Source organism: Podospora anserina, chromosome 7, assembly GCF_000226545.1.
Source record: "Podospora anserina S mat+ genomic DNA chromosome 7, supercontig 1".
Lineage (NCBI taxonomy): Eukaryota > Fungi > Ascomycota > Sordariomycetes > Sordariales > Podosporaceae > Podospora > Podospora anserina.
The window spans coordinates 496557-508231 of record NW_001914854.1 but is presented as its reverse complement, the minus strand read 5'-3'; the positions used below and the strand labels follow the sequence as shown (position 1 = coordinate 508231).

At 51.9% G+C, this 11675-nt stretch overlaps 4 protein-coding genes across 4 annotated transcripts, besides 8 other annotated features; 1 reads left to right on the top strand and 3 right to left on the bottom strand.

Annotated features, from left to right (window-relative positions):
* On the bottom strand, positions 1-1375 carry PODANS_7_3520 (uncharacterized protein; the record flags this gene model as incomplete). The annotated part of the gene is made up of 2 exons (XM_001907629.1): positions 1-1102; positions 1158-1375. Coding segments are annotated over 2 exons (1320 nt in total), but the record flags the coding sequence as incomplete, so codon positions are not given.
* Positions 1376-1936: 561 nt separating this feature from the next.
* On the bottom strand, positions 1937-2836 carry PODANS_7_3530 (uncharacterized protein; the record flags this gene model as incomplete). Its single annotated transcript, XM_001907628.1, has 1 exon — positions 1937-2836. One exon carries the CDS (start codon positions 2834-2836, stop codon positions 1937-1939), a length of 900 nt encoding a protein of 299 aa, XP_001907663.1.
* Positions 2837-3116: 280 nt separating this feature from the next.
* Positions 3117-3388: a long terminal repeat (allophryne).
* Positions 3389-3612: 224 nt separating this feature from the next.
* Positions 3613-3678: a long terminal repeat (bombinator).
* An 83-nt stretch (positions 3679-3761) lies between these two features.
* Positions 3762-3967: a repeat region (rgion triplique avec 2 copies sur le chromosome 1).
* An 853-nt stretch (positions 3968-4820) lies between these two features.
* Positions 4821-5058: a long terminal repeat (arthroleptis).
* Positions 5059-5353: 295 nt separating this feature from the next.
* Positions 5354-5464: a long terminal repeat (arthroleptis).
* Positions 5465-5484: 20 nt separating this feature from the next.
* Positions 5485-6633, bottom strand: PODANS_7_3540 (uncharacterized protein; the record flags this gene model as incomplete). Its single annotated transcript, XM_001907627.1, has 1 exon — positions 5485-6633. One exon carries the CDS (start codon positions 6631-6633, stop codon positions 5485-5487), a length of 1149 nt encoding a protein of 382 aa, XP_001907662.1.
* Positions 6634-8007: 1374 nt separating this feature from the next.
* On the top strand, positions 8008-11159 carry PODANS_7_3550 (uncharacterized protein; the record flags this gene model as incomplete). Its single annotated transcript, XM_001907626.1, has 3 exons — positions 8008-8030; positions 8114-10971; positions 11053-11159. The coding sequence occupies 3 exons, from the start codon at positions 8008-8010 to the stop codon at positions 11157-11159; spliced, it is 2988 nt and encodes a 995-aa protein (XP_001907661.1).
* Positions 9495-11125: a repeat region (rgion triplique sur les chromosomes 5 et 6).
* A 240-nt stretch (positions 11160-11399) lies between the features above and the next one.
* Positions 11400-11463: a long terminal repeat (LTR crapaud).
* Position 11464: 1 nt separating this feature from the next.
* Positions 11465-11675: part of a long terminal repeat (LTR crapaud) that runs on past the window's edge.

Sequence of the window (11675 nt, the reverse complement as noted above, 5' to 3'; positions counted from 1 at the left end):
GAGGTAGTTTAGGTAGAAGATTAGGTAGGGTTTTGGGAAGGGAAGTGTGATGGAGGATGGTGAAGAAGAAGTTTGTTGAGCGTGCGGGGATTTTGGGGATGGAGTTGGCGGTAAGGATGGTGGTGTAGATGTATTTGAGCAAGTGGGCGGTGGTGAGACGTGCCACGGGGCTCCCCGGGCGGTGGGGTCGATGGATTTGGCGTCTTCGAGGAGGATGGAGCGGTGGAAGGCGATGACCTCTGCGAGGGGGAGTTCGGGTTCGAGGCCTTCTTTGAGAAACAAGTCGTCCCAGGGTTTGGGTTTGACGGATTCCTTGATATCGGAAGGGCCACCAGAGCCTCCTAAAGCGGTAAGGAAAATGCTGCTGCCCTTGTTGTACGAAGCGCCAATGGTATCCGGGAGGGGCTTGAGATCAGGTGGCTGGAAACCCCCGAGGGCTTTGAAACTCGTCCATCGTTTCGCGCTGTAGTGTTTCTTCCAGATGTTGGGTTCGATGCCGAAGAGTCGTTTGAACGTTTGATACCGCATTCTTTGAACCATGTCATGGTGACCACCAGTGGTGAGCTTGGTGAGGGCAATGTGAACAAGCTGGACATAAAAGTAGGCTTTTGTTTCTGAAAATGGTTCCAAACCCGAAGATGGCTTTTCAGCAAAGACCCCAGTGCGAGCGTCCACTGGCGCCCTCATACGCATGAACTGTTGACGCAGGGCATCAAACCCTCGCTCGATGAACCAGCTTCTTCGTCGGGTTTCACCCTCGCGCAGATACCGCTGGACAATGGCAAAGGCCATGTTGAGATAGCGCTCGTGCTCAAAAGGTTCCGGCGCAGAGTTGTTGCCGAACCCAAAAAAAGACCTTGGAGCTTTTCTGGGTGGCTCAAGAGGCTTGAGATTGGGTGAAACATAATACCGATGAGTATAGCACATGTTCTGAAGATACACGCTGTAGTACTGGTCGATCAGCTTGCGGTCAAGGAGTTCCGGGCCTTTAGCGAGCACCATGTCGAACGAGGGCGGTGTGAAGTGCTTGTCATCAGTTGAAGATCCTTGCGCAGCCTCAATAGCCGATTTGATTTGATAGAGCCAAAAAACAGTTTCTGTTCTGCGTGGTGTGAGACGATACTAAGATCTCGACAGTGACGACTAGGAAAACTCACCGTGACTCAGGCTGATGGTTCAACCGGGACGCCCGCTGCTTCAACGAAAGCATGTTGGCGGCGAAGTCGCTGGCTATCTCGAGGAGACCGCGATCTCTATTTTCGTGGAGAAGAATGGTCATGTAGGCAGCCCGAACGTAGTCCCTGTGACGCCATGGAAGCAGAGTGCCGTGGATGAAGGCATTCCAAAATTCATGGTCAGGTCGGTCATTTTTCATAGCCTTTTCTTGAGTGGACGACATTGGTTCCAAATCAAAGTTGAAATCCCGGTTCAAAAGCGGAAGTCCCAGTTCATTGATGGTGAGGGAAAAAGAAGAAGAGATTATGCGCGAGTGTTTATACAAGGTAAACAAAAAGACAGACTTGACGATTGCGCGTCCCTTTGACCATCTAGCTTTCAGCTTGCGCAAAGGATACCGAAATAGGTGGCGCCAACCAGGCTCCCTCATTTGCTAACACCCCCTGAATCTTGCCTGTTTTGGTGCTGCCTAGACCATCAACCATCCCAAGAAAACACCCACTAACGATTAACCAGCGACAGCCAAGACACTACAGAATACCACCCCCAGCCAAAGCAAAGTTTCTCAGGGTCCCGTAAAGACTCACAGTCAACGTCACTTGGTTCGTCAGGCTTGAAAGGTTCGCAACTGACAAGGAAGATGTGTCTTTGGCAAGGAAGATGTGTCTTTGGCAAGGAAGCTGGCGACACGGTTGGCGACCCAGATGGGGTTCTCATCAGCAGTTTACGTGTCAGTCAACCAGTCTACCAGAATACCATATCATGAGGAGGACTCACCGATCCAGTGTCCTGCTTTGGGCACAATATCAACTTCCAGAGTCTCGGTAAGATTCTCAAATGCGGGCCGTGTGAGGAAAGACATCAGCGCCTCGCCTCCCAGAGCAAGTGTCGGGACAGTCAGCTTCTTCTTCCCAATAGTGGATGTAAAGAACTTTGCGCCATCGGCCACGATCCTGCTCTCGAACGGTCCGAACATGGCCCGGAGGTACCCCCGCTTGAAGATGGAGGTCGCATATCTACTCAACGTCTCCTCCGAAATGGACGATCCACCCGAATAGCTGCCGTGATAGAAATACCAGGAAAGCATCTCTCTTTCACGACCTCGGATGAAGAAGTCGGCTGCGTCTGGGACGCTGAAGAAAGCCAGCTGCCAGTTTCCATACAGGTCCCAGTACGGCCCAAGGACTGAAGCTGCCTCGTATCCAAAGCCGGGCAGGACATATTCGGAGACACCCAGTCTCTTCACAAGCGATGGGCATTGAATGGCGAGGGCAACTGCCATGCCTGCGCCCTTGTCGTGGGAGAACACGTAGGTCTCGGTGATGTTGAGAAAGTCGAGTACACCTTTGAGGTCGGCAGCGCTCGCGGTGGCACTGTAGTTGCCGTCTGGTGGGATGGACGAATCTCCAGCTCCGCGGTTATCCGGGGCGATGGCAGTGAAGGATTCGGCAATGACCGGACCAATCCACTGCCACGTCAAGCTATACTGAGGGTTGCCATGAATGAGAAGCAAAAGGGGACCACTGCCGGCATAGCGAAAGTGTATTGAGACGTCTTCAAGGGCGACTCTTCCATGGGCCCAGTCATCCCACTTGGTCAGAGAGACAGTGGACTGGGCGAAGAGGGTCGCTGCTAGTGTAACTGTGGTGAAAAACTTCATCTTGGTGAGAGTCGGAATGCCGTTGCTGAAACTGGTGGTGGATACTGGAATTGAAGTTGAGTGAGCAGTCTACAGCTGGATATACCTTCAAAATCAAACACCATCATCAAAGTGCTGAATAATACCTTCTCTCCATCTTTTATCGTTTGCTCCTTTCGTCCAAGTCTAATTCCGACGCTCCGAATGCGATGGCCACATTGCACGAGCCAGGCACTGGCTTGTTGGTGCTGGATTGGCATCAAGGCTTGCTGACGCCAAGCAGTCTGTAGATGGTTTTGGAACAGCCAGAGCAATATCGGAATCTGGACATGGGCGATTTCCATTTCCGTTTTGGGACCTGAGCAGTCGCCGCTTTAACCTGAGCAGAAGTGGAGATCTCCTGAGCAGGGGGAACAAGAGCCTGAGCAGGCCCTGAGCACGGTGAGCAATGATTGAATCCACCTGAGGCCAGGCTGGAGGTAGACCATGGCAGAGCTGTTTCTGGAATATATACCTATTCCACGATAATTGTTATTAGTACTGCAGGGGGATTTTAGTGGAGTTACTAGAAAATAACCCTAGCTGTATTACTAAATATTCCGTTTAAGGTAATGTTAGGTATAAAAGCTATAACAGGGAACTAATGTCTCCATTTAAGTCAGTTTCTGAGTTAGTTTAAATCAGGCAAGTCTTCTCCCGTTCCTGCATCCGGGATCACCGAAAACTTGGATTGTTCCTAACTTGATTGAGCACTGTATGGAAGATCACATTTTCACACTGGTCATATGAAAAGCCAGAAACGGCCTTTTCATTTTGCCTGTGTAGGCAGCGATGGTCTCCTTGGCTGAAGCCAGAAACAGCTTTTCTGTTTTGACATAGGTAACATAAAAAACCGCTGCCTCGATTGAGGCAATAAATGCTTTTTTATTTTAATGCAAACAAGAACCCACGCTTTCAGATTCTTACAGCACTGTATGGTTAGGCTCTCGAAGCAGCGCTGAGAGCACGATCTTGAACTATAGGTGGACGTTATCTGCCTCCAAAACTGGCTTCTACTGCACACAGAGTCATTTTTGGCGGCTGGACTCCTTGCAAGGAAACCGGGAGCTGGGCTTTGCAAGGCTTCCTTGCAACCTGGCAAGGGCAGATGCATAGCGCCAAGTGGTGGATCAGAAACCGTAAATCCGACGAGAAATATCGGAGTTTGTGAAGACGGTTGGATTAAGCCATGTTAATATACGTGCTAAGGTGTTAATAATTGTGGACCGTCTCGGCGGACTTCTTCCTGAGGGTAAGCCACTAGTTTGAGGAGCATTTGACATGAGAGGCGAAAAACTCAAGAAGAAAACAACTGCCAGGCGTGTAACACCGCAACGAAATGATCATCACCGGCAGGAAAAAAGTCCTACGGTAAGAACCAGTGGGACCCCACACATCTGGAAGGGTCCTGACCAAAGAGCAACAACTCGTTTTTCGGAGTGGATACTGGAAGAATACCTGGAGAAGGACAATGGCTCACAGATATCCAGAATACCCTGGACACTCTTCTGGTAGAGAGCAGGAAGTATTGTTCGGCTTCCCGACGAGGATGTAGTTTAACTGGCAAGTGCGAACCAAGGAATGGACTGATTCACCTCGAAGTGAACGCAAGACCCAAGAAGACGCTCAGAAGTTTACCCAACTGATCAGAGGGTGCGTGAAATTTGCCAAGGACACTATCGTCAAATCTCAACCGCGACAGGTAGCTCAAACAAACCGTCACCGACACGAACCTGACTTCAAGCCCGGCGACCGAGTGGTATTCTCAAGCAATCCGCAGTGTTCACGGCCGACCACCTGAGAAATTCCCGAACAACCCATTGCCCGGATAAGCGTGAGAAAACACGCCAGGAGAGCCAATGAAATCTACTGGTGGATCCGAGCATAAAGCCTCAAAGATCCTCGCCAGCCGTACCCACCACGGGAAATTGTAGTACCAAGCTCAGTGGAAAGGCTAGGACCCGGATGTAACGGCCTCAAGGCAGTGTATTGCAACTAGCTAGGCCACTCTACGAGTACACTGAACTTGAGAAGAAAAGAAAAGAGAAAGAGAAGGTTTGACAACATGAGCCTCTGATATGGCTGGGCGTGTTGGCCAGTGCGCGGTGATAGAAGGGTTCTGGAGTAGTGGTCTGTGCGTTCTGGGAATAGCTTCATTACGGCCGAGGGTTGCCGAGGTCTATGCCAGGGCTCAGCCCGTTACACCGGACACGGAATAGTACCCGGCAAGCGACTTCAAATATTCACCAAACCTTTTACGGCGGTTTTACCATGAGAATTCGGACAAGGCTGGCCCGCCCCGAACGCTAAAAGCATAGCTATAGGAAGAAGAGAACGACGAATTTACAGAGGTTCTACAAAGTTTTAACCAGACAAAGCAATCACTTATTCATATACCTTCCCAGTTATCGGTCGTTAGGCCATTTCTTCCTTTCTTTCTACACCCTAAAATCAACGATCATACAATAATCTACTATTAGTAGCCTTGTCCTTCGTGAAATATTAGATGCTCATAATGTCAAATCTTCTCCTTCTATTTTCTTCTCCAAGCTCAGTGTACTCGTAGAGATGGCCAAGCTCGTTGTAATACACTACCTTAAGACCATTACATTCTGCATCCATAAAGAATTTTACCCCGCAGAAATGCCCGCCCGTCGTCTCTTCTCTCTCATAAACCCCCATGAAACTTGCCACACCAGGATTGCAGTTGGAATGCCGAGTAAGAGGGCCCCTATAGCTGCCCAACCCAGTATTACAGCAATAGAGAACACCCAGAACGCCCGGCCGATACTTTGTAGTTTAGACTCTCCTAGTCCATGAAACCACGGGTCGTCTGTCGGCACCGAGAGTGCAACTTGCATTGATGACAGAGCGAGGGATATACCGGCAAACAAGAACAGTAGAGGTACGGTCGCTCTCGCCACAAAAGCGGTGATAGACCAGTGCGGGACCTCGTAGAACCACCAAGTTCGCGCGTGCTGTGGGCGGAACACGCGGACGGCCCAGTTCAGCCACGAGAGGCGCAGCTGTCCGTAGTGATATCGCTTCGCAACGTTCTCATCAGAGAGGTGATAGAAATGGCTGATGAATTTCGACCATTGAAACCAGTTCTCCACGTCGCCAGGGATAAGGTGGGCTTCTTTCGCTAATTCGAAATCCAGACGGTGCGGCACGAGCAAAGCATATGACCGCAAGAATCCAGTCGCAATCGAGCTGTCGAAGCCCAACTCTTTGGGCATCCCACAAGATGAGTCCTGCGTCGAGGTCTGTAGATATGTTGTCCAAAATTGATAGTTGAGAAGGAATACTGGAACAGGCTTTATATAGATCCTGTCCCGGTGCCAGGTGAGATGGAGCCTAGGATCCTCGGTAGGGACAATGCTTCGACCTTTGACCTTTTGTGTATGGAGCGGGTCGATGTTTCGACCGCATTTCTTCGCAATAAGCCAGAGATTTTCGTAAAGCTCATCGAGGAGCGGAGTATCCAGGTGACTCGAGATATGAATGCGGACTTGGTCGGGGAGTAGTCTGACAGCGGGCTCTCCTGGAACATGCGTTATAGGCCCCGCCTTATTATCTGGCTCGGATTGCGCATTCTGAACAGTCACTTCATCGTAAGGGCTGAGACGATCTCTGTTCGGAGCAGAGGATGGAGGGAAAGGAATATGGGAATAACTAGACATTTGGTATTTTTGATGGTTAAGCTGAGCGGCGGACATGTCCAAGGGCGTCTTTTTGAGGGGAATTTCACCAAACCACAGATCCGCGGGGCTGTGCATATTGCAGGCCTTCATCGGGTTGGACCCGTAACGACTTGCCACACAGCCGCCTCTGGTTGACCAAACGAAGATTTTCATTGGCCTGTATTTCGCCCTATATTTATCATTTTGTATCGGCCCTACCCCGCTCACCCAGAACCACTCTGTGAAACATAAAAAGAGAAGTGCCACGGCCTGTGACCACCGAGGACCTTTTCATGAGTTGAATTAAACCATATTTGCCTATTGTTACAAGCCTAGTGCTAGTACCACTACACTCCTCACACCCGTCATCCCCACCGCGCGATGGGCCTAGCTATATATCTGGTCATCTTCCTGCTCTCGATTGCAGTCCTCTACTACCAGGCCACGAAGAGCATCCCCAGCCGACTCAACTCCGACCAAGCTCCGAAATCAAGATTTGAGCTCGTTCCAGCGTGCGCCAGTGGTTTACCGACGAGGGCGGACGGGATTGAGTAGGCACCTCTAGCGCTACTAGGAGTGAAGCTTTCTGACAGAGGCAGTATTATCTTTGTACACGGCCTCGGGTCCAACCCCGACTCGACATGGCGGGCGACGAAACATGCGACGAGACAAGCGACGACGGCCGATATACCTGAAGAAGCGGCGACGGACAACGAGCAGTTTGTGAACTGGGTCAGCGACTTTCTCCCTAGTGACCTCCTTCCGGCGGTCAGCAGAGATGTCCGCCTATTCTTTTACAACTACGATTCATACTGGAAGAGGGATGCGGTGCACACACGCTTGACAAACCTCGGGAATGAACTGCTTGAGCATATTGGAGGGATCCGGATGTCCGAGACGGTGGGTGTGAAGATAGACCCAGCTTTGGACTCGACTCTTGGGGCACTGCTAACGCACTCCAACTCTAGGAGCAAAGCCGGAGCCTGATCTTTGTAGCACATAGTTTTGGGGGGCTCGTGGTTAAACGGGTAAGCTAGAAACCACTTGTGATAACGACGCGCCTAACTTCTAAAAGGCACTTGTTCAAGCCCGAGCGAGTCGAGACTTTGGCCACGTCGCGGAGCATGCTCAAACAATTATCTTCCTGGGTACGCCGCATCGCGGGACCAGTTTCGGCCTATGGGGTTGGCTTGCGGCAAAGGTCCTCCAGCCTCTCGGGTCGAACCCGTCAATCCTGGCCGATTTGGAGTATGATTCATTTTCGCTACACGACTTGCATAAGGATTTTATGGCGGTGGCTCCAGACGATTTGCGTGTGTTTAACTTCTTTGAGAAGCGGCCGACACGTATTCTCCGGCTATGGTTCGTTCCGCTAGAGCGATTTGTAAGTTTGTCGGATGTTAGCATGGATGGAGCGCTAATAGCAGACACAGTGTGTCCATGAGCAATCCGCCACATATGAGGGCCGAAATGTTCGAAACATTGGGCTATCCGTCGATCACTATGGGCTCAACAAATTTGCGTCGAAGAACGAAAGCTATCAGTCAATACTTTCGAAACTTACCGAATCAATCAGAGCCTCCGCTCGGCCGGTGAAGCATCACTACGCTGTCCCGCTCGGGAGGGTAGGTACCTATACGGAGCGGGTCGGACTGTCGGCGGAACTCGAGCAGAAGTTGCATATAAGGCATGAGAAAGCAAGCGTTCCATATGCAGTCTCTCTTTACGGATTGGGCGGTGTTGGTAAGTCGCAGCTAGCGCTGGACTACGCCGAAAAGCACAAACATGATTACAACCCGATTCTCTGGATAGACGCGACGGACGAGGAGACAGTACGATCTAGCTTTAAGATATGTGCTGCGGAGCTGGGACTCACAGTGGAGGGCGGCGAAAACCAAGGATCGATTATTATGGATGCAGGGGTCCGGGCAGTACTTAGATGGCTTTGCGACCGAAGTGAGGCGGATGACGAATGGCTATTGATTGTGGATAATGCCGACGACGTTAGCTGGGGGATCCAGAAGGTCATGCCGAGGGGAAACCGAGGAAGAGTTATTATTACCAGCCGAGACGAGCAAAGTACCAAGTTAGTCGGCGGGACCTGCGAATCGGTCCGTGTTGGCGACATGTCGCCACCGGAAGGGAGAGCGCTTCTCCTCCGACATCTGCAACTCGACGAAGAGCTGGCCCCTGGGGGCATCAAAGACGACTGTGATAGGGTGGTGAAAAAGCTGGAATTCTTAGCACTTGCCATTGATATTGCTGGCGCCTATATCGGTAGCCATTCTCCTTCTGACAAGGCTTTGCAGCGATACCTCGCGGACTATGAGAGGCACCGCGACGAGCTCCTCCAGATGGACTTTTTTAGAGGGTTATTGGCGACGGAGAAGACGGTGTGGACAGTATGGGACACCACGCTCGAGAAAATCGCGATGGAAAATAAAGGCCTGCGACCTGATGTATTGCTGACGTTTCTTGCACATTTTAAGGGCGGTATTATCCAGGATGAGATGTTTCGTCTGGCCAGTCTTGGCATGGAAAAAGTCAAGGCTAATATGGGGGAAGAGGAGAGCGAAGGGATGCCCTTTGAACTCCAGCAATTCCTTCCACTCGATGGAGACAAATGGGATGATTTTCGATATCAGCAGGGCTGCCGTCTACTGCTCCGTTATAGCTTGTTGCAGCGAGTCGATGGGGGGTGGGCTGGCGTGACAATGCATGGCCTGGTTCGGTGGCGGGCAATGCTAAGCCACCGAAGCTGGCCATGGCAGCAGTGGTATATGGTATTTGTTTTGGCAGCGTGCTGTCAGAACATCGAGGAGGAACAGCCTGATTTCCGTCGACATCTAGCTGGACACTTGCCAGATATTCATGGGGATGATGGCCAGGAACGGGAGTATTTTTTGAGAAATCCAAGTTTCATCGGGGCGACGATAGGAAGAATATATTACGACGAAGGCCGGTGGGAGGAGGCCGAGAAGCTGGACGTACAGGTGATGGAGACTCGGAAGACTACGCTTGGGGCCGATCACCCTTCTACGCTAACGAGCATGGCCAACCTAGCGTCGACATACAGGAGCCAGGGCCGGTGGGAGGAGGCCGAGAAGCTGGAAGTGCAGGTGATGGAGACGAGCAAGACCAAGCTTGGGGCCGATCACCCAGATACGCTGACGAGCATGGCCAACCTAGCGTCGACATACAGGAGGCAGGGCCGGTGGGAGGAGGCCGAGAAGCTGGAGGTGCAGGTGATGGAGACGAGCAAGACCAAGCTTGGGGCCGATCACCCAGATACGCTGACGAGCATGGCCAACCTAGCGTCGACATTTTGGAACCAGGGCCGGTGGGAGGAGGCCGAGAAGCTGGACGTACAGGTGATGGAGACTCGGAAGACTACGCTTGGGGCCGATCACCCTTCTACGCTAACGAGCATGGCCAACCTAGCGTCGACATACAGGAGCCAGGGCCGGTGGGAGGAGGCCGAGAAGCTGGAAGTGCAGGTGATGGAGACGAGCAAGACCAAGCTTGGGGCCGATCACCCTTCTACGCTGACGAGCATGGCCAACCTAGCGTCGACATACAGGAGGCAGGGCCGGTGGGAGGAGGCCGAGAAGCTGGAGGTGCAGGTGATGGAGACGAGCAAGACCAAGCTTGGGGCCGATCACCCAGATACGCTGACGAGCATGGCCAACCTAGCGTCGACATACAGGAGCCAGGGCCGGTGGGAGGAGGCCGAGAAGCTGGAAGTGCAGGTGATGGAGACGAGCAAGACCAAGCTTGGGGCCGATCACCCAGATACGCTGACGAGCATGGCCAACCTAGCGTCGACATACAGGAGCCAGGGCCGGTGGGAGGAGGCCGAGAAGCTGGAGGTGCAGGTGATGGAGACTCGGAAGACCAAGCTTGGGGCCGATCACCCTTCTACGCTAACGAGCATGGCCAACCTAGCGTCGACATACAGGAGCCAGGGCCGGTGGGAGGAGGCCGAGAAGCTGGACGTACAGGTGATGGAGACTCGGAAGACTACGCTTGGGGCCGATCACCCTTCTACGCTAACGAGCATGGCCAACCTAGCGTCGACATACAGGAGCCAGGGCCGGTGGGAGGAGGCCGAGAAGCTGGAGGTGCAGGTGATGGAGACTCGGAAGACCAAGCTTGGGGCCGATCACCCAGATACGCTGACGAGCATGGCCAACCTAGCGTCGACATACAGGAGCCAGGGCCGGTGGGAGGAGGCCGAGAAGCTGGAGGTGCAGGTAATGGAGATTCGGAAGACTACGCTTGGGGCCGATCACCCAGATACGCTGACGAGCATGGCCAACCTAGCGTCGACATACAGGAGGCAGGGCCGGTGGGAGGAGGCCGAGAAGCTGGAAGTGCAGGTGATGGAGATAAGCAAGACCAAGCTTGGGGCCGATCACCCAGATACGTTAACGAGTATGGCTAACCTCGCTTATACTTGGAAAAGCCAAGGACGACACGCAGACGCTTTAGCACTGATGAAGAACTGTGCTTAAGCTCACCAGCGAGTGCTTGGCGACGAGCATCCATACACACTAAAGTCTCTGGCCACCGTAGCTAAGTGGCGTAGTTATAATGGGTTTTTGTTTCATGTGTCGGCGTAATCGAATGCTGCATCCTATCTTATCTTACCTAATATGGCTGAGCGTGTTGGCCAGTGCGCGGTGATAGAAGGTTCTTTTCTTCGCACCTGTGGGCGTTATAGCCGTTGTGGCTTTAAGCTTTCAGAGGTTCTTTCAACGGTTTTTTATCCTCAATCTCTGTTCAGGTAGTTTTGGAGACCTCTGAAGTTGAGGATTCTTTCAGAGGTTCTTACTAGTTTGCCAAAATGTGACGATCCCTTGTTGTGACGATCCCCTGTCCAAAACCTTTAAAAGGGATACCGGTTAAAGGCGAACTTCTAGATAATAGATCGGTGCAGCTAAGTAGTACACAACAATATGTCTCAATGTGTTACGAATATGATGTAGACACCCGAAAAGAACAACTAATTGGGAAGTAGAGACGCGGTGACCAATCAGAGGAGAGGAGAATAGACCAATAGGGAGTGGATCATCCAGGGCATAAGGAGATCATGAATGATCCTTGGGAGTCAGTCACGATCCACGAAGAAACAGAAT